We start from the raw sequence: 27,000 nt of genomic DNA, 5'->3' as shown, positions 1-27,000 counted from the left end.
TAAGGATAACTTTGAGATCACAATGCAATAAAAATTGTACTTAATAAGAGACCACAGAAATGTAGATCAAAAATTAACTGGAGATCAAACATCTCATCTTAAAAAATAAGTGGGTTAAAGAACACATCAAATAAACAATCAATAATTTCATTGAAGAGAATGACAATAATGAGACAACATACCAAACCCAATGGAATAGAGCAAAAGCAGTGACCAGAGGAAAATTTATATCTCTAAATGCTTCCATCAGTACAGAAAGAGCAGACCAATGAAGTAAGTGTGCAATTAAACCAGAAAAAGAACAAGCCAAAAATCTCCAATTAAATACTAAAATGGAAATCTTAAAAATTAAAGGTGAGATTCATAAAATTGAGTGTAAGAAAACCATTGAATTAACAAATAAAACTAGGATTTGATTTTATGAAAAAATTAATAAAATAGATAAACCACTGGTTAATTTGATTTAAAAAAAAAAAAGAAAACCAAATCTCAGGTATTTAAAAAGGAAAGGGTGAATATACCACTAACAAAGATGAAATTAAATTATAACAAGTTATTTTGCCCAATTATATGACAATACATTTAACAATTTAAGTTAAATGCAAGAATAATTACAAAAATATAAAATACCTAGATTAACAGAAGAGGAAACAGAGTATCTATACCTAAATAAGGCTATTTTAGAAAAAGAAATTGAAGAAGGCAAAAATGAGCTTCCTAAGAAAAAAAGCACCAGGACCAGATATATTTAAAAGTGAATCAAGGCGGAGCCAAGACGGCAGCTGGAAAGCAGGGACTTGCCTAAGCTCCCCACCAAATCCCTCCACACAACTGTAAAAAATGGCTCTGAACAAATTCCAGAGCTGTGGAACCCACGAAATAGCAGGGGGAAACAGGTCTCCAGGCCAGGAGAGCCTGGATGGTCACCGGGAATGGTCTATCGCACTGTGCTGGGAGTGGAGTACAGCCCAGCGTGGGCCACGCCAGGACATACCAGACCTGGAGTCAGCCTTGGGGCCATGAATCAGTGAGCTGTGGTAGTTACCAGACTTCTCAAACTACAAACGCCAAAGAGCAGGTTAGAGGGAAACTGTGGAATGGAGTTCAGCGTGGTCCAATCACCAGCCCTGGGGGTGGAGGAGGTGCTGCAGCAGTGGCCATAGCAGCAACAGGAAACTCCTGAGGCTGATTCCAGAGTCCCAGCATCAGCTGCTTCTCAAGTCCCTGGCTCACATGGTGGGAGGAATCTAGCAGCGGATCACAGCAGGAGTGCAAGGAGCGCTCTGTGGGCACAAAAGCAGATTCTCTGGCCGTGCCCTGCTTGGATCTGTATTGCAGCCCTGGTTGGCGGTTCTTGGGGGAGGAGGAGCGCTGTGGCGACAGAGCCTGGGGTGACGGTGGAATAGTAGAAGCACCTCTGAAAACAGGAGTGCTTGGACCCTAAAGCTTGGGACAAAGTACTCTCTACTCTACAAGCAGTCATATCCTGACAAAAAGCTCAAGGATCAAGTAGTTGGCTGGGAACATGAACAGGCAGCAAAAACGAACTCAGACTCAAAGTTAAACTCTAGATTCCTTTTTCGGTGACAAAGAAGTTCTAAACATACATCCAGAAGAAGTCAACAAAGTCAAAGAGCCTACATCAAAAGCCTCCAAGAAAGACATGAATTGGTCTCAGGCCATGGAAGAACTCGAAAAGGATTTGGAAAAGCAAGTAAGAGAAGTAGAGGAAAAATTGGGAGGAAAAATAAAAGTGATGCAAGAAAATCATGAAAAACAAGTCAATGACTTGCTAAAGGAGACCCAAAAAAATACTGAAGAAAACAGCACCTTAAAGAACAGACTAACTCAAATGTCAAAAAAGCTCCAAAAAGCCAATGAGGAAAAGAATGCCTCGAAAGGCAGAATTAGCCAAATGGAAAAGAAGATCAAAAGACCACTGAAGAAAATACTACCTTAAAAATTAGGGAGCAAGTGGAAGTTAGGGACCTTATGAGAAATCAAGAAATGATGAAGCGGAAGTAAAGGAATGAAAAAAATGGAAGACAATGTCTTTATCTCCTTTGCTAATCATAATTCACCTGCCCCCAAAGTGCGGACATCATCAAGGTTATGTACTAGGTCCTCTTCTCTTATACTTTATACCTGAGTGATTTCATCAGTTCCTATGAGTACAACTATCTCTGTGAAGATGACTCCCAACAGAATAGGAGCTCTATGAACCCAGGTTCCATGTCTCATTTTTGTCTTCAGTACCACAGCACAATGCCTTAAACATGTTTATTGAATTGAAAAGAACAAATACTAAAACTATTATTATTGCAAACCAAATCTTACCTTTACCCCTGAAACAATGACACCATCTGCTGACTTAACCATATTTTTAAAGAAATCTTCAAGTTTCTCTTTCTTATTTTTTCCACGTACACTCAACTGAAAAATACAGAAATTTTAAAAAGCCATTTTCAGTATAAATAGGAAGCAGTGCCTTTAATGCTTGAAGCATCAAAATGGAAACCACTATTTTCTTAGATACTTCTGTCTGTCCCCTCATCCCTCTTTGGCCTACCTTTCCTTTCCCATAATTGGCCAGCTGTTTTCCAATTCTCTAGAACCACAATAAAATAAGTACAGATATTCTTATTGAAAAGGGCACATCAACCAACTCTTCTATGGCTTACTCACCATTTGCAATCGATCATCTGATTTTTAAATTTGCTGATGTTTGGAGAATTGATATATAATATACTAGGATACTTGTTCAACTCCTCGTTTTTACTAATATGTAAACATCACTGGGAAAAGCAACTTACAGTAACTGTGCTACAAGAAATTTAAGAAATTATTCTAGTTTGATCTTTACCCAATCACCACCCACATAAGAGGACTAGGAAGATTATGCTACCTCATAAAGATTGACAACTTCAGTCTAGTTAACACAAATAATATACCAAAAAAGGCATAGTAAGTAATACATAAAGAAGCTTTTTCATAGTGGCTACTTAATATTTTCTATTACATAATTCTCTGAAAAATTAACACAGAATTACTATCTACTAATTCTAGTTCTCTTTCTTATCTTCAAATCCATAACCTGTTTCCACTTCATCCTAATTAAGCTTTATATTGCCATGTGTTAGATGGACACTTATTAGGTTCTCATTTAGGGACTAGCTCACAACTCAAATTTATATCTAGTATTTTCAAAAATGAAAATTTTGAATGTACACACACACACAATTTTTTTTTCTAAAACTACTCTGGATTTCATTAATGACCAGGTACTTTAACCAAGTTATATCACTTCAAAAACACATTAATGATGGGCCATATCCCTAAAAAGTAAGACCTCTTGCAAATAAAAAAATTGCAGATACATACATAGACACACTCACTCTGACTGATCTAACCTCATCGATGAGTTTCTTTCTCTACCTCTGGTACAGATTAAAATACCTCCATATCTTTTCATGCAGAGTTCTTGCCCAAGCTCTTCCAAAAATGACATATAACAAAATCCATTCCTTTTCTGGTCATACATCACTTTGATGATACCTCTTATACTTTTCCCATGCAAGCCATCATCAGTAATAACCATGATGGTTCAACTGCAATTTTGATTTCTCAGCAGTGAGAAATATTGGAAAAAACAAGTAATTTCCTCAAAACAACCTAGCACCATCTCTTTCTATTCTATGCCCAGTTCACTGACTGTGCATAAGGTGTTTCCCTTTACACACATGCACGTACGCACACACAGGAACACGCATGCAGATGGATTAATGCCATTTGGACACCTCACAACAGAGTGGAAGATCACCTCAATTTGAAGACTGAGCAGGATAATTAGTATGACACAAATGAACACCATACGTAATTATATTTCTTTCTGCTTTATGGCCAGATTGGTGCTCCTAAGTAAAGTGCTGCATAAACTCAACCCTGTAGTCAGATCTCTCACAAAATCTCATTATTTTAACATTTTGTTCTATCAGAAAATTGCTTTAAAAAAAAAACCACAGGCAAAATGAGTTCTTATTTCCTCTTCTGTGTCCATAAAATATAGTGCGCTATAGAAAATTATATGAAAAAGCTTGAATGTTCCTTTCTTATGGTTTCATCAAAGATACCTTTGCTGTGTGCCTTAGACCATTTCCCAAAAAGATTTTAGCTCAGTGAGAAAAGTAGGCACATGGATTGATATCTACTATTATTTCCTTGGCTGCCTTTTTTTTTGTGGGAGTTAAAGTACCATCTTTCCCATTCTTCTGGAATCAGTCCCTCTATCATATCCTAAAAACCAATCCCTGGGTGCATGTAAAATTGTTTTAAGTATAGATTCATTTTCTATATGTATTTAGTGCACCTTAGGTACTCTTTCCAACTTTAGCTATTGCCACTTCCTTAAGTATCTACTGAAGAGAAACGACATAACTGTCACTAACGAAATATATAATTATATTAATACTGGAAGATAGATTACATTTTACATTTGCTTGTGGTACTCCTTTTGAGTTTCAGACTCTCCAAATTTGTCTGCAAGAACACTTCAAAGGTCATTTGGACCAACATATATACCTGAATAAAAATACTGAAAACATACCTACCAAAGTGGTTATCCAGCCTCTTCATCAAGACCTTTAGTGAAGGAGGGCCTTCTAAGGCATCCCATTCCACTTTTGGTTAGCTCTAAATGTTGGCCAGTTTAAAAAAAAAATCTATCTATCCTACATTTACCTCTTTGTCATTTTTAGCCATTATTCCTAATTTTGAATCTCTGGGGCCAAGAAGAAAAAGTCTAGTCCTTCTTCAAATGAGCAACCTTTCACATACTTCAAGACCACCATCATATTCCCCCTAAGTTTTCTCTTCTCTCTTCTCCATATATCACATCTTTCACAGGACCACCTTCCTCTGGACATTTTCCAGTTTATCAAAGTCCTTCTAGAAATGTGGCACCAAGAACTGAACACAATGGATCTGAGTAGGCCTATCTTCACCTTGGTCCTGAATACTATACTTTTTAAACCTGGAAGGAGAAATGAGGGTGGGGAGGAAGGGAGAGAGTATTTTTGCCTTTACTTGTTTGTTCTTCATTCATTCGGTTCTTCCTTCTTAAAGGCTACGGATCTGGTTGGTTGTCAGTTGTTGTCTTTTGTACTCTAAGAGGAACCAAATATCACTATGTTGGATTCAATGTACAGTGCTCCAACTGTGGCTGAGAAGACTACAGGTCAGGCACAAACGGTCTGTATGGGGATGTTTTTAAATTTGCCTATCTCACATTTCTTTTGAGCTACTGCAATTCTGTTTTGCTCATACAGCACAGCACCATCCTTGATACAGGCACACTATTCTGGGCAGTACTGCACCAGTGTCTCCCATGTCTCTCAATCAATTCCAAAGCTCTGCAGAGAGACTTTGAGAGTATTCTGCTATTGCTTCCTCTGACTTCCATGTTAGCTCCTGCCTTGTGTGAATTCTTCATAAAATAGTCTTTTAGGTAAATGTATGTTTGGCATTTAAACAACATGGCCAGCCCATCTGCAGATAAGTGTGAATGCTTGGCAGTTCAGCTCAAAAAAGGTACTTTATCTTGCCAGGTGCTCTTCAGAATCTTCCTAAGACAATTCAGATGGAAGTGATTCACTTTCCTGGTATGGTACTGGTAGACTGCTTTAGTCTAGAAGCAGCCTAATACCTCTTCTCTCCCACCCTTTCCTTTGGAACCTCCCAAACACTGAGCTAGCTCTGGCAATATGTGTGTCAACCCCAAGATCTATGTGTACATCACTGGAAAGTATACTGCCAAGGTAAGTGAACTTATTGAGAGCATTCAGAATTTCTCTATTTGCTGTAACCAATGGTTCCACATATGAATGGTGTTAATGCTGACTGGTGGAGAGCCTCTGTTTTCTTGGTGTTGACTGTCAGGCCAAAATTAGGACAAGCAGCTGAGAAATAATTCATACTCCATTGAATCTCAGCCTCAAAGGCTACACTGAGTGCACCAACTCTCCCTCTACTTTGTAGGGGGTTGGATTAAGTAAATGGAATCCTAGATAATGAAAGAGTAAGATGGCACCTAGTTGCCCTTGATAAGTTCATGTCACCAGCCCCAGACAAAATACATCCAAGCACATTAGAAGGACTGGTGGGTTTAACTGCTGAGCTGCCGATAGTAACATCTGAAAGGCTATTGAATAAGAACCGAGAAAGAGCAAAATATGTCCTGACTTTCAAAAAGGAATAGAGTGAAATCTGAACTGTTAGCTAAAGAATGAGTGGAATGATGAGTCTTTTTGACTCTAGGCCGAGCACTCTATTCACCGTGCAACCTAGCTGCCCTTGAAAGTAGGCACTGTCATTTTTATATTGATACCCTAGCACATTAGATGCTTAAATACTGTTGAATTTGATGACTTTCTGTCCTAGCACAAATATATGAATGGCAGAAAATTTTATCCTCAATTTTAAGATTTATTCATGACTTATACTTCCTATATAGTCTTTGAGCCAAGAAGACCTGCCCCTGATACAACTCCTCAAGACTCTAAGTTGCAGGTTGGATGCTGACCCTAACTAGTAGATGGGAGTTGCCTAAACAAATAAAATTACATGTTTAATCCCTTTACCTATTGAAACTAGGTCAGCCAGGCACATCTATACATAATTCCTATGTACAAGTAGTAATATACAGGAAAAATAACAAAAGGAGAACATCAATTCTATTTTTGTTCCCATAATAATTAATATTTAACATCACCACATCAATTTCCTGTGCTTGAATAAATTACAGTGACTCCCTATTTCCCTCAAGATCAAACATAAAAGTTGCTTGACTTTTAAGGCCTTTCACAACCTGGGTGCTTCCTAAAATCTTCCTTATACCCTCCACCACATTCAGCAATTCAGTGACACTGGCTTCCTTGCTGTTCCTTGAATAAAATACTCCATTTCTTGACTTCATGATTTTTCACCTATGCCTGAAATTCTCTCTCCTTATCCCCATTCATCTATCCTCCCTGGCTTTCTTGTAGTTCCAACTAAGATTACACTTTTTATAAGTCACGTTTCTTGATTCCCCTTAATACTAGTGTCTTCCCTTTGTCGATCATCTCTAATTTATCCTCTATATATCTCATATGTATGTAGTTGTTTGCATGTCGTCTCACTCACTGAACTGTGAGCTCTTTTACCTTGTTTTGTTTCCCCAATGCCTGGCACCATGCCTGACTCAGAGTAGGAGCTCAATAAATATTTATTGACTGACATCCCTCTACCACAACTTTTAAAAGTTTTATTTTTAAAACTTAAGATTTTTTATTTGAAGGTTCGTAAGTCTACAATTCTAGCCTCCTTTGGACTGAAGAGAAAGAATATGAAGAAGAAAACATAATAAAGGAAGCATATCTTATCCCATTAAGAGAATCCCTAATATGGCATTATCAATTACTTAGATTCACACATTAAGAAAATCAACCCCAGTATCCATATATCAGAAGAATTCCCATTCCTTCAAGTTTTTTTTCAAATTTCTGAAATATTGCCTTACTCCTGGGGCACTATATTTCAAAATCTTTTAAATAAGAATTTTCTAAATTCTTATTCTAAATACACCTAACCCTTTTCCAAAATATCTTGGAAATAAGCCTTGATAATTGCTTCAATCAAGTCAATCAATACTCACATCCTGATTATATTCCAAGAAGACATGAAAATTTAAATCTTTTCTCAAAACAGGATGTGCTGCAACACGACACAAGAAGACTTCATGCATTGCAACTGTCTTCTTGAATATTGCCAAATACTCACTGGAAATAATGAATAGAATTAAAGGTTAAGTCAATCAACTCAAATAATCAAATGTGCTAACAGAAGAGACAAAAGTATTACACTCACGGTAAACAAAAGTGTTAAACTTTTTATCAAAAATGCAAAACCTTGCCTCTGAAGCTTATTAAACCTAAGTATATTTGTGGCTCTTTAGATTTTATTTTATTACAAAAAGGTGGTATTTAATAATTTCCAACCACATCATTATTACAAGTGTGTCAAGTTTCTGGTACCACAAAAAATATGCTTTAAAAAAAAAAAGACCTAGTTGATACTCTTGCTTCACTACGTGCAAGAAGGATCATAAGTTTTACATACCAGGAAACCAGCAGGATCAATGTTGGGAGAAGTTTGATCTCTGTGAGAGTAGTCATTCAGTGAAGACAAAAAAGAAGGATGCAGAGGATGGAGGTGGCAGTAGAAGAAACCCAAGGTTTCTGTGTTATCCAACCCCTAACCAGACCACAAAAGAATCATGATCAGGGCCACTGGAAAATCACAGACTCTTCAATATAAGTGTGTTCTGTTAATTTCCAGTTTTTCAATTTTACAATCTGTAAGTATATATATACATCTGCTAACAGACTACTTCTTGTAGACAGTTTCTAAAAAAAAACAAACAAAAAAGAATCCAGTTTTCCGAAACTAGATTTTTCTTGGCAGTTTGAAATGCAGAAGTGCCTAGTAGCAATGTGAATATATACTTGGAAATGGAAACCAAATGTGAAAGGACATATATGAAGGGCAGAAATGACAAAAAAAAGAATTGAGAGAAATGGATGGAAATGACTAAAGGAAAATCAGTACTCTGTGTGATTCTCATAATGCAGAGAACTAGCACAGAGCAAAGCCTAAATTGACATAAAAAATAAAAATTGTATCAAAATAAAATATATTTTTCCTCAGGAAAAAAAAGGGAAAGTCTCTATACTTTGGACAAAGTATAAATGTAAAATATCAATTGCTTTAACTTTTTTTTGATAATAAATATATGGTATGTTTAGAATTACATCACAAAAATAAAGGGAAAAGAGCTCCTATGCCATGGCTATTTTGCTCATTATACACTAATGTTTTTTTTGTTTTTATGTCCAGAAGCAGTTTATTAACATTGGGACAGGAAAAAAAAGAAGACAAAATAAGATGTGTATTTTGGATATTAAGATACTTGTAATGAGTAGCATACTGCAAAATTATATGAGGAAACAGAAATTTCATGCTGGAAAAAGAACCAGGTTGACAACAGTTGAAGTTTTTAAGAGTTAAACATGTTCAGCAATTATTTTTGTAAGCCTATGAATAAAGTATTTTGGCAGAATAGATTTAAAACAATCATTTAAATAATTTTCACTGTGGGAGCAATAATTGCTACAATTTTCCTGCTGGCTCTGATCATGATAGTTAACATTTGTTATGGAGTATTGGTGAATGTGCAAACCTGAATGTTCCGGAAAGGGTTATCGTACTGAAATGATCAGAAGAACAATAGAGCAGAGAACATTCAAAAAGACATCATAATGAAAGCATATTTACCAAAAATGACTGGGAAAAAAAGATGTACATACGCTTCCAGTTCTTGTTTCATCTTTGTGAATTCTTCCTTAGTCATTGACCCTTCTCCTTCACCAAGTTTCTGTAGTTTTTCTCTTGAAGCATCGAAATCAGGTCTTGGTGGTGCTGGTGGTATCTGGAATGGTATCATTCAGGAATGGACAGCTACTCAGTTTTAAGTTGTTTCATTGCATATAGCTAGTCAAAGATTTAGGCTTAGAGTCAATTCTGGAATCAGTCTAGCAATTTGGAAGCACTGCAAAATCTGAAGGAATATTGCAATGAATTAAACTGGGTCCTCAAAATTTCTCAAGAACGTCCTAAAAACCTGACTGACCCAAAATAAATTCAGATTAAACATGTATCAAATTTTAATTTTTACTATTTTGTGCAATTAAAAAAATCATTCCTTTAATTAAATTAATGGTCATCAGGGGTTCCCTTTAGGTCAAGGGGGAAAAAAGTGAAGCCTTTTACTATTTCCCAATCAATAGTCTTTGTAACATCACTGATTAGAACAATGCTTCCTGTAGTCAGTCTATATATAGCCATATACCACACAATAGCCCAGAATTGGAGCTATCTCAAAAATACTTAGACCATGGCAAAGGCTAAATAAAATTATTAACTTTACTTTGTTCTAATAGACTCATAATAAGATAGGGCTAGACGAGAACCATAGAGACTATATAATCCCAATTACTTTGCAACCACTTTATTCTGTTAGTAGTCTTATGCCATCAAGAAAACAGTAGGATCTAAGAGACACTGATTAGTTAGGGGAAGAAGACTTAAGAAAGAATGAAAAGATTTTAAGAATGACTGACTAAAAAAATGAGGCGGTACTCATAATGTTTTGAAGGCTATAAGGCAAGTTTTCTGCATATTTTTCAGTAGAAGGCTACATGATCAGGAATTCAAGTGTTTTGGCCACATCACTATTTTACAATTATTAAATGTTGCAACACAGGTTAGTAGATATAAGGTTGGCCTTAGCATCAGGGAGAAAGTAGAGTTGAATCTTGTGTTTAGCACGTAATAGCTATATGACCTAGAATAAATAATTTAACCTTTCAATATCTACAAGGAGAAGAGAGAAAACTCCCCATATCAAAGAAAATCACACACAACTGGAACAGAAAAAAATCCTTGCTGGCAGGCAGTCACCAGTTATTTTATATGCTAGTTATAGCTACACCAATATCAGGCAGTAGTTTTATATGCATGCATATACATATTATATATGCATGCACACAAACACACACACACACATGCAGAGAGAGAGAGAGAGAGAGAGAGAGAGAGAGAGAGACAGGGATTGAGATTTATTGGCCTACTGGTTCTCTTGTATCACCTGATTACAGAATTAGGTTTTTGGTGCTAAAAATCTCTAGTGGACTCCACCCTATAGTCAAGTAAGTTGTAGTTGTCCTGGAGATGAATACTGGATGCCCAAGATGATTTAATTCTGGAGCTTAAGATGACTTAAGAGGAGAAAGCAAGAAAGAACTAAGCAAAAAGGAGAGAATGTATGTTAGAGATTAACTCTGAAAAATTAGATAGGGGTGGGTGATTGTAAATGGGAAGGGAAGATTGTATATCTCAGGGAAACAGAAGATTTAACAGAAGGTGAGCATAAAGGAATGAGGATAGGTATTAGACAAAGACTTAATGAGAGAGTAGAAAAAATGGTTGAGTTTAAAAGGGAAGAAAAGTATTCTAAGAGGCAAGGATTAAATGATCTAATAAAAGATGGGGGAAACGGCCTCTATGATGAAGTAGCAAGAGCACTGAAATCAGAGAAGAGTTAAAAATCCAGCTCTACTTACTATCCTTGTAATCTTAAGCAAATCACTCTCTCAGTTTTTTCACCTAAGGGCTGGAAGAGATAACCTCTGGCTCTAGTTTCTATAAACCTAGGTATTACGATTAATCCTGGGGATGAGGTAGGGATAATGCTTTCCAAAAAAATAAGCTCCTTGAGAGCAGGGACTACTTAATTTTGGTTTTATCTGAGGACCAAGATTAAGGCATTTAACAAATGCTTGCTGACTGATTTAAAAAAACATATTACTGGTATAAGACGATGGTTCAGAGAGAAAAAATGAAGAAAGGTTGGAAATGAATTCAGAACTCAATAATTACGATTTCTATAAAAGAAAGAACTGTTCCTGATCATCTCATTAATTCTATCATAAGAAATCCCTACTTTAATTAAACATTATGGAACCTTAAAAGTGATTACCTTAAGTTGGTTGGAACTAAAATGCATACTTTAAATATATATCATAAAAAGATTTTCACCCAGGAGCGAGAGACAAGAAGGCCACAATTCAAATTCTGCCTCAGCTACTTAGCAGGTGTATAACCCAGGACAAGTCATTTAATCGTTGTCTGCCTCAGTTTCCTCACTTGTAAAGTGAAGATAATAACACCTATTTCACAGAGGTATGAGGAATATTTCGCAAACATTAAGGTAACAATGTTAGCTAACATTAATATTACTATTTATTCTTTTTAATAAAGGTAAAAGGTTAGAAAACTGATCTTATGGACAAATGCCACTGAGCCACAAAAATGTCACATAAACAAAATAAAGCACAGAACAGTTATTGATTTCTAGCATTAAGTCAGATTTAACTGAGTCAATTTACTTGCAACATTCCATATGCAAATATGCTATACTATAAGAAACAGACAAGAAAAGTTGAGAGAAGTAGTAAAGGTTTTACGGTCATTATGAAATTAATATAAAAAATAATACAATATAATATAAAATTAATACAAAGTAAATGACATGGTTGCCAAAACTATTACTAAAAGCACAGTGTTCAGGACAAGTAAACATAATACTTTTAATGTACCCTGTACACTGGTCTTGGAGTAGAATGTACTATGTTTCACATTTTAAGAGGACTGGCATATGAAGGGAACCAGGCAGACTTAGTGGGAAAGACAGAGAGCTGTCTTTAAATATTTATGTGACTGTGATGTGGAATAGTTGATTCTCTGTAGCACCTAACAACAGAACTAGGATTCGAAGGTGAAAATTAAAAAAACCTTCTAACAACTTGCAATATGCAACCGCCTGCTTTATGAAATAAATTATGAACTCATTACAGGAAATGTTCAGAGGAACACAGAAGGAAGACTTCTTGAACTGGGTAGGAGTTTGGGCTAGATGACCTCTAAGGTACATTCCAACTTGAAAAGACTATGATTCTACAAAATAAAAAGTCAAACCAAATCAGAATAAAATGCTAGCATTGAAGACAACTGTCATAACAGACATTTCTTTTCATCATATAACCACCTAGGCTAAGTGATACAGTGGATAGAATGTTGAACTTGGAGACAGGAAGATATGTTCAAAGAAAGCCTCAGATACTTAGCTGTGTGTAAGTCACTTAACCTGTCTGCTTCATTTTCTTCATTTGTAAAATGGTGTTATTAATAGCACCTACACCCCAGGGTTGTTGTGAAAATAACATGAGATAGTATTTGTGAAGTGCTTCTAAAAAGCACTATATGAATGACATCTATTGAGATATTCAGTCCCTAAAATAATACCATATAACAAATTAAAATAAGTTAGAACTTAAGATAATTAAACTGGTACCATGTTCTTTATAATTAAACTAACTCAGTTTTTTCAAAGTGACGAGAAATTAAACTTAATTTTAAGAATTATAACTTTAAAAGTGGTTTATTGAAATGAACAGTGTTCTATTAAGTACAATTTAAAGAGGCAGTGTAGCACAGTGAATAAAGATGGTCTTAGAGTCTGGAAGACCTGGGTTCCAGTCCCATCTCTGACACATACAGGTACGTTACCCAGGTAACAGTAAAAATCACAAGTTGTAAAGCAGGTGCAGATCTACTGTTAGAAGGAATTTTAAATCATAGGTCCAGTTTAAAAAAAAAAAGAAAAGGCCTTTAAAATAATATCTAAATGATGAAAAAGCCCAGGGGAGATGTCTCTCCTTTCTACCCATACAAAAGGATAACTTCAAGCATGAAAGGCAGTATTAGAAACTGGATCATTTCACTGAAAGCACAAAAAAATTTAATTCATAACAAGAACCTTTAATTAATTATACAAATCAGGGCTTAAAAAAAAAAGCAACCAAAGTACTTACAATGTAACCTGCATAATCTTCATTTTCAACAAAGGAATCATGAAGCCATATAAATTCTTCATGTTGCCGAACAACAGAAAATTCATTTTGTTTAAAATTTGGTAATGAACTCTGCAAAGATAGAGATCCTTTTGAGTGAAAAAAAAATGTTCAAAATTTTTACAGATATGATTATATCTTAATTTCAAATGAAGATTATTCTTCAAGGAAAAGAATATTTCAGACTTTTATTTTATTAGGAAAAATACAAAACAGAAAAAGATACAAATTACTACAATGGTATTTGGGAATATAAGTGGCCATGGTCTTATTTTGTTGGACTACTACATGATTTAAAAGTCACTTTCAATAAATACTGAGCTCAACCATTCAAAGGAAAAATTGGTTCAAAATTAGTAAAGGTGCCTAGGAAGGAAATATATGTCAAAAGGGAATTTAAAAGATAGCAGTTTAACTTTAAAATGGAAAAAAAAAGTGGAAAGTGATCAGAATATCAGAATATAGATAACTAAAATAAAAAATACTATCTAATGATCTAGAGTAGAAGTGTCAAACATGTTTCCTACAACACATCAAACATGTGGTTTACAACACTCCTAAGCGCAGAGGAACAAGATTAAAATGTAACTGAGAAATATTTAACAAAATGAATATACTATGAAACACAGACAATGTCAATATGTGGTTTTCCAATATGGGCCCACAAGGGATCCTTATTTATCGTATGAGTTTGACACCACTGATTTAGAGTATTAAGTTTTTAATACCTTCAGAGTCTACACAGAAAATATTCTTAAATCAATGAAGTCTGTATTTTCCCTAATACTTATTCTGCTAAAAGAATGTAATAGTTAATTATAAACTAAATATATTTCTTTTCTGGTTAATTTATTACCCTTTTCTCAAAACAACAGTCCAGACAAATGCATTCTGGCCCAGCAGCATTAACAAGAAACAGCTATGAATTAATCCAAAAAGGGGGGAGGGAGGAGGAACAAATTTACCTTTGTGTGAACAGTGAATTTCACTTTATCCCTCTCACTAAGAGCATCAGAAATATCCACTTGCAGGGCAGCATCACTTTGGAGATCTACATTTATTGCTCTAAGCTAGACAAAGAAAATCAACAACACCTTAATAAAAATATTGAATTTTAAAATAGTATTTAAATAGTATTTCATATTCTTTTCCTTTCCCACCCCCATGCAACAAGAGAACTTTAAGACAAAAAACTTTGGGGAAGAGAAAGAGAAAGAGAAGGGTGGAGGGGGGAGGGAAAGGGAAAAGAAGGGAGACTATTTGGGATATATCATAAGTAAAAAGGCTTTCCAAACCATCTTTGATTCTGTCCAACTAAATTTTCCAGTAAGGCTGAGTAATTCACATCAAAGCAAACAACGATTCTCTAGAGCTCTGTATAAGGGGTAGAATTTATAATATCCATTATATTAGAAGTCTTCTAAAATTACTAGCAGTTTAAAATCTGTAGAAAAAGCAATACAATATAGTGTTTTTAAATGGCTGCCTTAACTGGGATTAATTTAACTTGGTTAGTCAGAGATTATGGCTAATTGAAGCTGCCCCTTACCAACTCAAAACAGCAAGGAATGTGCCAAATCAAGGTATAACACAAAGGGAAGAAAAGAAAACATCCAAAGGTAATCATGGAAAAAGTATCAAAGGAGTGTACTACTGGATACCATTTCCAATGAGAGAGATTACTGATCAAACTACAAGTATAACAAACCCCCATACCAAGGGCTTCCACTCAACATCTCAGTGAAAGCAGACATTCAACCAGAATCTTTCAAGCCTCAGTAAATAGAATTCCATGAATTAAGCCCCCAAAGAAAAACCTAGCAGACATGCTGCTGAAACAAGGAGGCAAAGAAAATTATTAATACAATGAAAGAATAATAAAAAAAAATTTGTAACAAAAAAAGTCCTGAAAGAGAAAAAGAACTCAAATAAAACTCTTTATACTACAAATAAAGACCTCAAAATGTGGTAGAGAACTTAAAAAATTAACTGCATGGGAACCAGAGCATCATCACAGAAAAAACTGTTGCTCGCAAACACCTGGACACAACACTGATCCATAAACATTAAAGAATAACATTATAAATAGATTCTGGCATGTTAGAAACAAACTATAAGGAATGAAAAGTTTTCACAATATAAAGACCTAGTAGAAGAAATCAAAACAATCTGGGCATAAGATTAAAAAAAAAATCTCTGTCATCCTGTTTACTACTGAAGTTGCTCTGAAAATGCTTTCAGGGACAGATGATATTTTAACCGCTATACTTCATGAAATTATAAAAAGCAGTCATTTCATTCAAAGAGTACAGAGAATATATGCTTATAATACATAATACATAAGAAAATAATAGCTGAACGGTAACCTTCCCCTGGAAAATTCCTATATGAACTCAATTTAATTAAGATCATACCCATCATAATTATAGTAATGTTAACCAATATTTATGCAGCTCTTTAAAGTCTACAAAGTGCTTTACTATCACATGATCCTTGTAAAAACCCTCTAAGGTAGCTATTTAACTAAAAAAAAAATGCTGCTTGGAGAAGTTAAGTAACTTCTTGACCACTGCTGCAAAAAAATAAAAAATAAAAAAAAATTCTGTTTTAGCTGCAAAAGAACTTAAGAAAAGAGACTTGAATAGCCACAAGAACCACCCCCCGCCTCTCCCCACCCCCAAGGGGTAGACAGGTCTAACAGAAGAACTGAAGGAAGTATGAAGGAGTAATATAAGAATTCATTAAAAAAAATTGTTACCTTCTGATTTTATATTCATTTCCAAATACATCTCCATCCCTATCCTGTCCCTATTTCTGTGGGTTGAAATAAGAGTTCTTAAACAAAAACAAGGAATGTCAATGAATCTGCCTGGTCATCTCATTTTATCAACACTTTCTGCCCCTCTAATTGGACCCTATGACCGGAGGACAGGACATTGGCTCCAGGGCCTATTTTTCTTCTCCTTTATTTTAGTTTTCAAAATCCAGTCTCATAATATTTTGAGTTCTAAATTTTATCCCCTTTCTCCTCACCAAGACAGCATGCAATCTGACATAGGCTACACAGACACATTCATTGTAAACATATTTTCACATTAGTCAGAAGAATTAAAACCATTGGGAGAAACCCCAAGAAAGAAGAAACAACAAAAAAAGACAACATGAAAAAAAAAAGAGTAAACAGCATCCTTCAATCTGCATTCGGACTTCACAGTTCTTTTTCTGGATGTGGGTGGCAATTTCCATCATGAGTCTTTTGGAGCTGTCTTAGATCCCTGTATGGCTGAGAAAAGGAAAATCTATCAAAGTTAGTCACTGCACAACATCCCTTTTACTGTGTACAATGTTCTCCTGGTTCTGCTCACTTCACTGAGCATCCATTCACGCAACTCTTTAAAGGAATTCCTTAAGTCTGCTGGCTCATCATTCTTACGTAAGAATAGTATTCCATCACATTCATATACCCCAACTTGTTCAGCCATTCCCCAATGGATGGGAATCCCCTCAACTTTCAATTTTTGGCCACCACAAAACGAGCTGCTAGAAATGTTTGTAAATATGGGTCCTTTTTGCTTTTTTATGATCTCTTTGGGATACAGACCTAGACATGGTATTGCTGCATCAAAGGGTATTGCACATTTTTATAGCCCTTTGGACATAGCTCCAAATTTCTCTCCAGAATAGTTGGATCATTTCACAATTCCTCCCAACAATGAATGTGCTCCAATTTTTCCACATCTTGCCCAACATTTATCATTTTCCTGTTTTGTCACATTAGCCAATCTGATAGGTGTGATGTGGTACCTCAGTTATTTTGATTTGCATTTCTCTAATCAATAGTGATTTAGAGCATTTTTTCATGACTATAGATAGCTTCAACTTGTTCCTCTGAAAACTGCCCGTTCATATCCTTTGATTGCTTCTCAATAGGGAAATGACTTGTAGTCTTACAAATTTGACAGAGCTCTCTATGTATTTTAGAAATGAGGCCTTTATCAGAAACACAAGCAGTACAAATTGTTTCCTAGCTTTCTGCTTCCCTTCTAGTCTTGGTTGCATTAGCTTTATTCATACAAAAATTTTTCTTCTGTTCTCCATAAATCTGACAGGTAAACTATTCCTTGCTCTCCTAATTTGCTTATAGTACCAGCCTTTTTATCTAAATCATGTACCCATTTTGACTTATCTTGGTATATGGCATAATAGTTTCTGCCATCCTGTTTTCCCAGTTTTTGTTAGTGAATTCTTATCCTTGAAGCTGGAGTCTCCGGGTTTGTCACACAGTAGATTACTATAGTCACTGACTATTGTGTCTTGTGTACCTAACCTATTTCACTGATACACTACTCTGTTTCTTAGCCAGTACCAAGTAGTTTTGATGACTGCTGCTTTGTACTACAGTTTAACATCTGGTACAGCTAGGCCACCTTCCCTTGCCTTTCTTTTCATTAATTCCCTCGAGATTCTAGACCTTTTTTGGTAGTTTAATTGGCATGGCACTGAACAAGTAAATTAATATAGGCAGAATTGTCATTTTTATTATATTAGCTTCATCTACTCATGAGCAACCAATTATTTTTTTCCAATTACTTAGATCGAACTTTATTTGTGTGAAGTGTTTTATAATTGTGTTCATATAGTTCCTCGGTTTGTCTTGGCAGGCAGACTTCCAAATATTTTATGTCTACAGTGACTTCAAATAGAATTTCTCTATCTCTTGCTGTTGGGCTTTGTTAGTAAGATACAGACATGCTGATGGTTTATGTGGTTTTTTTTTTTTAATGTCCTGCAACTTTGCTTAAGTTATCATTTCAAGTAGTTTTTAGTTGATTCTCCGGGATTCTCTAATTCTTTCCAGACGATAGGATGACATACTTAGAGAATCAACTAAAAACTTTGTTTTCTCACTGACTATTCTAATTCCTTCAATTTCTTTTTCTTTTTTTATTGCTACAGAAAACATTCGTAGTACAATAGTGAATAACAGTGGTGATAATGGACATCCTTGTTTCACCCCTGATCTTACTGTAGCTTGTCCCAGTTAAATATAATGCTTGCTGATGGTTTTAGGTAGATGCTACTTATCATTGTAAAGAAGACTCCATTTATTCCTATGCTCTCTAGTGTATTTAATACGGATGAGTGTTGTATTTTGTCAAAAGCTTTTCCTGCAAGATGATGATTTTTGTTTTGTGATCGATATGGTCAATTATGCTGATAGTTCTAATATACCAGCCTTCCATTCCTAGTATAAATCCCAAGAGGTCAGTGTATTATCCTCATGATAAGTTGCTGTAGTCTCTTCGCTAACATTTAGAATTTTTGCATTTATATTCATTACGGAAATTGGTCTATAATTTTCTTTCTCAGGTTTGGCTCTTCTCAGTTTACATATCAGCACCATATTTGTATCATAAAAAGAAATTGGGGTGAGACAGCAGCCGGCGGAGCAGTTCTGGTTGCCGCCACCTCAGGATGTTGTCCGCTTCCCCCTTTGCCGCTATGTACCCGGGGCCCGGGACGGAGTGGGAGCTGGAGCCTCACAGCAGAGCGGGCCCCACGCAGCGCCGCTTCTCGCCCTACGTCTTCAATGGAGGGACTGTTTTGGCAATTGCTGGAGAAGATTTTTCCATTGTTGCCTCTGATACCCGACTGAGTGAAGGTTTTTCAATTCACACTCGGGATAGTCCCAAATATTATAAACTAACAGACAAAACAGTCATTGGATGCAGTGGTTTTCATGGAGACTGCCTTACACTTACTAAAATTATTGAAGCAAGATTAAAGATGTACAAGCATTCCAATAATAAGGCCATGACAACAGGAGCAATTGCAGCAATGTTGTCTACAATCCTCTATTCAAGACGTTTCTTTCCTTACTATGTTTATAACATCATTGGTGGACTTGATGAAGAAGGGAAAGGAGCTGTGTACAGTTTTAATCCTGTAGGATCTTATCAGAGAGACTCTTTCAAGGCTGGAGGATCCTCAAGTGCTATGCTTCAGCCTCTGCTTGACAATCAGGTTGGTTTTAAGAACATGCAGAATGTGGAGCATGTTCCTCTGTCCTTGGAAAGGGCCATGCAGCTAGTGAAGGTTGTCTTTATTTCTGCAGCTGAGAGAGATGTATACACCGGGGACGCACTTAAGATTTGCACTGTTACTAAAGATGGCATTAAAGAGGAGACCGTTCCATTAAGGAAGGATTGATTTGTACACTATTACCCTTAATCATTTGAAAACATGATCTCAGTTTTTGCAAGATTTAGTCTACTTGTAACATTGTATGACTAATTTGTCTTATTAAAATGTTGTTGGAAAGTGAAAAAAAAATAAAAATAAAAAGAAATTGGTAAAACTCCTTCACCCATTTTCCCAAATAGTTTATGTAGTATTGTAATCAATTGTTCTTTAAATGTTTGATAGAATTCACTTGTAAATCCACATGGTCCTGGATATATTTTCTTAGGTACTTCAGTGATGGCTTGTTCAATTTCTTTTTCTGAAATGGGGATAAGTATTTTATTTCCTCTTCTGTTCATCTGGGAAATTTATATTGTAAATATTTATCCATTTCACTTAGATTGTCAGATTTATTGGCATACAGTTGGGCAAGATAGCTCCTAATTGCTGTTTTAATTTCCTCTTCATTGGTGGTGAATTCACCCTTTTCTTTTTTGATACTGGTAATTTGGTTTTCTTCTCTCTTTTAAATGAAATTAACCAAAGGTTTATCTATTTTATTTTTTCCATAAAACTAGCTCATAGTTTTATTAGTTCAATAGTTTTCTTAATTTCAATTTTATTAATCACTCCTTTGGTTTTCAGAATTTCTAATTTGGTATTTGGGGATTTTTAACTTGTTCTTTTTCTAGCTTTTTTAGTTGCTTATCAATTTATTGATTTTGTCTTTCTCCATTTTAATCACATAAGCATTGAGATATAAAATTCCCCCTAAGAACTGCTTTTGCCACATTCTATAAGATTTGCTATGTTGTCTCACCATTGTCATTCTGTTGGATGATGTTGTTGATTGTTTCTATGACTTATGGTTTGACCCACTCATTCTTTAAGATTAGTTTCCTATTCATTTTTAGTCTGTCTTTCCATGACCTTTTATTACATGCAATTTTTACTGCATCATGGTCTGAAAAGGATGCATTTAATATTTCTTTCTGCAATGGATTGAGGTTTTTAATGCCCGAATACATGGTCAATTTTTGCGTAGGTGTTATGTATGGTGCTAAAAAGGTATAATTCTTTCTATCCACCATTCGGTTTTCTCCAGAGGTCTATCATATCTAACTTTTCTAAAATTTCATTCACTTCAATTTTTTTATTTTGTTGATAGATTTATCTAGTTCTGAGAGGGGGAGATTGAGGTCTTCTACTAGTATAGTTCTGCTGTCTATTTCTTTTAACTCCCTAGAATTTGGATGCATGTATGTTTAGTATTGATATTACTTCATTGTCTATGGTACCTTTCAGCAGGATGTAGTTTCCTTCCTTATTTTAATTAGATCTATTTTTGCTTTTGCTTTGTCTGAGATCAGGACAGGTACCCCTGCTTTTTTTACTTCAGCTAAAGCATAATACACTCTGCTCCAGCCCTTTACCTTTACTCTGTGTGCATCCCTCTGCTTCAAATGTGTTTCTTATAAACAACACATAGTGGGACTATCATTCTTAATCCACTCTGCTATCTGCTTCCATTTTATGGGAGAATTCATCCCATCCACAATCAGTTATGATTACTGTCTTTCCACCCTATTTTACGTATTTATATTTTCCTCTCTCTTTTCTCCCTTTTCTTTCTCACCTGTCTTGCTTCTGACCACTGCCTCCCTCCTAACAGCCCCCATCCCTTTTCTTTCCCTCTCTTCTATCGACCCACTCCCTTTTCTTCCTACTTTGTGCTCCTACTTCCTTTAGAGTAAGCTAGATTTCTACACTCAATTGATTGTGAATGATACTCCCTCGTTGAGCCAAATTTGATGAGAGTAAAATTCAAACAATATTTGCCCCTCTCCCTTCTTTTCCTCTACTGTAATAGGTCTTTGTGCCATTTCATGTGATGTAATTTACTCTTTTCCTCTTCTCCCAGTACAATCTTTTTTTCACCCCTTAATTTTTTTTTATCATCACATCAAAATCAAATTATACCCACACCCTCTATGTATACCCCTTCAAAATGCCATAATGAAGATATAGTTCTCAAGAGTTCCAAGTACCATCTTTCCATGAAGATGTACAGACAGTTTACTCTTATTGAATAACATTTTTTTCTTGTTTACCTTTTTATGCTTTTCTTGAGGATTTTATTTGAAGATAAATTGTCTGTTCAGTTCTGAATTTTTCATCAGGAAAATTTGGAAATCCCCTATTTCATCAAATATCCACTCCTCCCCTGAAAGATTATGTCCAATTTTGCTGGGTAGTTGATTTTAATCCAAACTCATTTGCCTTACAGAATATCATATTCCACAAGGTGGAGCTAAGATGATAGAGTAAAGGTAGGGGACATCTGAGCACTCCCCTAAACCACTTCAAATATCTTTAAAAAACGACTCTAAAATTCTAGAGCAGCAGAACCCATAAAACAATTAAGTGAAACAAATTTCTAGCCCAAGACAACTTGGAAGGCCAGAAGGAAAGGTCTGTTGCATCAGGATGAGCAGGCTGTTCCAGGGCAGACCAGGCACTAAAAAAACCCGAGAAGACCTCAGGGTGACTGATTCACTCACAGCAGTAGCGGTTTCCAGACTGCTCAGCCCATAGATGCCAAAGACAACTTAGAAGAGCAACAGGAAAGGTCCATCTCACCCGGGTGAGAGTGGAGTACAGTCCAGTGCAGGCCATGCCAGCACAGCCTCGGGCCCAGCAAACCAGGAGCAGGACTTGGGAGTGCCTGAATCAGCACTGGCACCAGCTGCTTCCCAAGCTCTCAACCCACAGACAGCCAGGGGATCGAACACTGGTTAGAAGGAGATTACAGGGGTCTTTTTGCTAGCTCTGAGGCAGGACTGTATTGCTTTGCTAATATTCAGACGAAGGTCACAGTCCTAGATTGCAGTTCCAAGGTGAGGAGTACTAGCATAGTAGAGCTTGTGGCCACAGTGAAGGGGGAATTTTCTTCACAGTTCCAGGGTGGAAAAGTGCTTGTGGCCAATCAAAGATCAGAGCCCAAGCCAGGAGAGTAGTGAACACCTCTCCTTAGATCATACCACTTTGGAAGAAACTGAAGACTTACAGGTTTCTGGAAGTATCTCTGAAAACAGCAGCACAAACTCCTTATCTTAACAAAGACTTAAAAAGTCAACTAATAATCTGGGAAAATAAGCAAACGGAAAAAAAAAAACCCACCAAACTCTTGATTACTGAAAGTTACTATGGTGAGAAGAAAGATCAAAAAACACACCCAGGAGAAGCTAACAAAGTCAAAACTCCTACATCCAAATCCTTTAAGAAAAATATAAATTGGTCTCAGGCAATGGAAGAGTTCAAAAGGATTGTGAAAACTGAGTAAGAGAAGTAGAGGAATATCATATTCCAAATCCTCTGATCTTTAAATGTAGAAGCTGGAAGGTTCTGCATAATCCTGACTGTGGTTCCATGATACTGAAATTGTTTCTTTCTGGCTGTTTGCAGTATTTTCTCCTTGACTGGATAATTCTGGAATTTGGCTATGATATTCCTTGGAGTTTTCATTTTGGGATCTCTTTCAGAAGAGATTGGTGGATTCTTTCAATGACTATTTTACCCCCTGGTTCTAGGACATCAGGATAGCTTCTCCTTGATAGTATCTTGAAAGCTGCTGTCCAGTCTCTTTTTGTGATCATGGCTTTCAGGTAGACCAAGAATTCTTTATCTCTCCTGAATCTATTTTCCAGGTCATTTGTTTTCCCAATAAGGTATTTTACATTTTCTTCTATTTTTTGGATTTTGTTTGATGGATTCTTGAGGTCTCATAGAATCACTACCTTCTACTTGCTCAATTGTGATTTTTAACAATTGTTTTCTTCCATTAGATTCTGTACCATCCTTTCCATTTGGCCAATTCTACTTAAGGAGTTCTTGTCAATGAGTTTTTTGTGCCTTCTTTTCCATTTGGCTAATTCTACTTTTTAAGAAGTTTTTTTCCGTCAGTGGATCTTTTCCCATTTGGCCAACTGTACTTTTTAAGGAATTGTTGTCTACAATCAATTTTTGTCCTTCCTTTTCCAAGCTGTTGACTCTCTCTTGCATACCTTTCATTACTTTTCCCAATTTTTCTTCTAGCTCTCTTATTTGACTTTTTAAATCCTTCTTGAGCTCTTCCAAGAAGGCTTTTTGGGCTTGAGACCAGTTCATATTCCCCTTTGAAGTTTCAGATGTAGGTATATTGACAATATAGGGCTCTTTCTGAATTTGTGCTTTGATCTTCCCTGCCCTGTAGAAAGAATCCATGGTCAGTGTCAATTTCTGCTTTTTGCTCATGATGTTTGCCTAATTCTTGGCTTTTAAAGTTGAGCTCTCCTGCTGGAGCACAGAGGGCACTGTTCAAGCTTCTTGTGCTGGGGGGCCAGAGGCCTGGTCACTGGCTTTGTGTGCTGGGGTGCCAAGAGCTGGCAGCTGGATGCTGTAGGGGTCTGGCAGCTTACCTGGTGCTGAGCTGGGGTCCTAGTGGTGGTGTCTGGCATGTGCTGAAACTACATGGGGTTTTCCTATGTTTACCCAGGGTTACACTAAACCTCGCAGGGTCGGTGGGTGGTGGGGTCTGACTGCTGGAGGACTCCCAACTAGAGGACACCTTTTTGGCCAGGGCTGCATTGAAGTACATGGGGGTTTAGCTGCTGGAGGCTGCTTGCCCACCTGGAGCTGTCCTGAAGTACAAGGAAGTTCATTTTCTGGAAGACACCTGCCCACCAACACATGTGGTGGTTCTTTGAGCTAGAGTGTGCCAGTTTCCCTGGCTGTGCCAAAGCATTTGGGGGCCTGGTATTGGTGCTTGCCTGCACCACCACCCTGGGGATCAGGATCTCCCACTGGTTTGCTGAGGTGGAGCTTGCTGTGATGCATCAGGTCCTAGACTGCACTCCTCTTCCACCAGGGCGAAAGGGACCTTTCCCACTGATCCCCCAAACCTCTTGAGCTAACAGACTGCTTCTCCGCATTTTTCTGCTAGCTACACTGTTACAGGATTCTTCCTGGGGCGATATTTTCTGGGTTTTTAGATGTCAATCAGGGGGACAGAGAGCAACTTACTGCTTACTCCACCATCTTGGCTCCCAGGGCCTTTATTATCAGCATAGTCTTGTCCCCATTTTCCGTTGACATTTGGACTTCTCAGGCAATCTCCTTTCCTCCAGCTTTTCAGCCTCCTTTTGTCTGTTGTCTTCCCCAATTAGATTGCTTACACTAATCAAAAACTGACAAAGGGACTGTCTTTGTTTGTATTTCTATCTCCAGCACTTATCAGAGTACCTGGCACACAATAAGCTGACATTTGCCAACTACTGAGTTTGTTGATTTAAAACAAAACTACAAAACTCAAGCAAAAGAATAAAAGGAAAAAGTTTAAAATTCAATGATTAGAACAAGAAATATTGAAGCCAGGTAAAAAAAAAAAGAATAAAGAAAAGAAAAATTTGAAGAAATAAGCAAGGCCTTCAAAATCAAAGACAAATAACCTAGAAAATGGAGATACAATCAATGGTCTCTGGGAAAACTGGAAAGCAGTCTGATAAAATTAGGCTTACACCAACATCTTCTGCCACATTCCTTAATGAATTAAAAATGTGTAATGGCCTTAATATTAGAAGATTATGCCACTTAAAAAAAAATATATATATATATATATTTTTTTTTTCAATAGCTATGGATAGGACATGGATTCTTTACCAAAAGACATAGGCAATTATGAATGATAAAATGGATAATTTTGACTACACTGAACTGAGAAGCTTTTGCAAAAACAAGTTGCAGTTGATGAGAAGGAAGTCACCATATACACCCAAATACATAATGACAAAAACAATATAAATGGAACCATCACAAATCAATCAAAGGTAAATACTGCAGAAGCACATTTTAAAAAAAGCATGTCTTTTCCCACCAAAGTAAGATACCTCCATTGCACTCTTTAGCACAGGCCAGGGGTATGGAATTTTGTATATATTTCCAGACTTTTTTTTAATGTATCGAAGCGTTTTGCTGACTTCAATTTTTGTCTTTCATTTTTTCTTTTAAAAAAATTATTAAAAAATCAAATCTCCCACAAACACATGATGATGTAAAAAATGTGAATAACTTATAGAACTCTCTGAGTCAACAAAAGGTCGGGGTAATACATTTTTTAGCCATGACAACTTAGGAAATCTGAAGGAGAGGTGAGTGACACCGGGGTGGCAGCTGGTCCAGGGTACAGCAACATGCCAAGGCAACACCAGCAGCAGGCCTTGGAGGCAGCTGCAACAACGGCAGCAGCAGCTTTGGCAGCCCAGACGATAAGAGGCTCAAACAACTGGTCAAACAGAGATCACAGAGGATCATTTGAGGACACTGTGCTCAGGACCCTGTTGCATTTCCCATATGTAGTTCCAGGCAGCAGTTCTAGAATGAAGAGAAACACTAGCAACAGAAGAGTAACAGGTAACAGCTCCAGGGTGGAAAAGAATGCTTGTGTCACTCACAAGAAGTAGGGGCTCTGATCACACAAAGCTCCTTCCTGTGTAAAGACACAGACCAGACTTGTTGGAGTTGTGAACCAACTCAAACATTTTGGAGAGCAATTTGGAACTATGCCCAGGGCAATCAAACTGTGCATACCCCCTACTAGGATCTGTATCCCAAAAAGATCAAAAAAAGGGGAAAAGGACCTCCTTGTACAAAAATATTTGTAGCAGCTCTTTCTGTGGTGGCAAAGAATTAGAAATTGAAGGGATGTCCATCAATTGGGGAATGGCTGAACAATGTAATCGACCACCACAGTACTATAAGAAATGATGAGCAGGCAGATTTTAGAAAGGCCTGGAAAGACTTACATGAACTGATAAAGGTGAAGTGAGCAGAATCAGGAGAATATTGTACAAATTAACTGTAACACTGTATGATGATGAATATGAATGACTTAGTGCCAGCAATACAATGATTGAAGGCAATTGCAAAGGTTTCATGAGGAAAACTGCTATTTACATCCAGAGAAAGAACTGATGGAGTCTGAATGCAGATGGAAGTATACTATTCTCACATTCTTTACTTTTTTTGTTTTCTTTTTTCATTTCTTCTTTTACAACATAACTAATATGGAAATATGTTTTACATGATTGCACATATATAATTTATACCAAATTGCTAACCATCTAGGGGGGGAAGGGGAGAAAATTTGGAACTCAAAACTTTCATGTAAATGGAGAAAATAAAATACTATTTAAAAAAAAAAGAGAAAAGGACAGGA

The 27,000-nt window shown here is 36.4% G+C and overlaps 2 protein-coding genes across 2 annotated transcripts in view; one reads left to right on the top strand and one right to left on the bottom strand.

The window, feature by feature from the left end:
• Positions 1-27,000, bottom strand: part of SNX6 (sorting nexin 6) — a 108,099-nt gene that overhangs the window by 51,941 nt on the left and 29,158 nt on the right. Inside the window, exons 3-6 of the mRNA XM_036750319.1 lie at positions 14,531-14,635; positions 13,527-13,637; positions 9,402-9,523; positions 7,691-7,814 (exon numbers count right to left, since the gene is read on the bottom strand). Coding sequence (XP_036606214.1) covers positions 7,691-7,814; positions 9,402-9,523; positions 13,527-13,637; positions 14,531-14,635 — 462 coding nt within the window. The remainder of the gene's footprint in view (positions 1-7,690; positions 7,815-9,401; positions 9,524-13,526; positions 13,638-14,530; positions 14,636-27,000) is intronic.
• Positions 19,019-19,886, top strand: LOC118842967 (proteasome subunit beta type-1-like). The gene has a single exon (XM_036750320.1). It carries the CDS (start codon positions 19,041-19,043, stop codon positions 19,773-19,775), a length of 735 nt encoding a protein of 244 aa, XP_036606215.1. The 5' UTR covers positions 19,019-19,040; the 3' UTR covers positions 19,776-19,886.

This window comes from Trichosurus vulpecula, chromosome 3 (assembly GCF_011100635.1).
Source record: "Trichosurus vulpecula isolate mTriVul1 chromosome 3, mTriVul1.pri, whole genome shotgun sequence".
In the NCBI taxonomy this organism is placed as follows: Eukaryota; Metazoa; Chordata; class Mammalia; order Diprotodontia; family Phalangeridae; genus Trichosurus; species Trichosurus vulpecula.
The sequence above is the reverse complement of the archived record's forward strand: the minus strand, read 5'-3'. Positions and strand labels throughout refer to the sequence as shown.

Excerpts from the sequence above, each read along its gene's own strand:
- LOC118842967 (XM_036750320.1), top strand. The coding sequence starts at position 19,041 with ATGTTGTCCGCTTCCCCCTTTGCCGCTATGTACCCGGGGCCCGGGACG.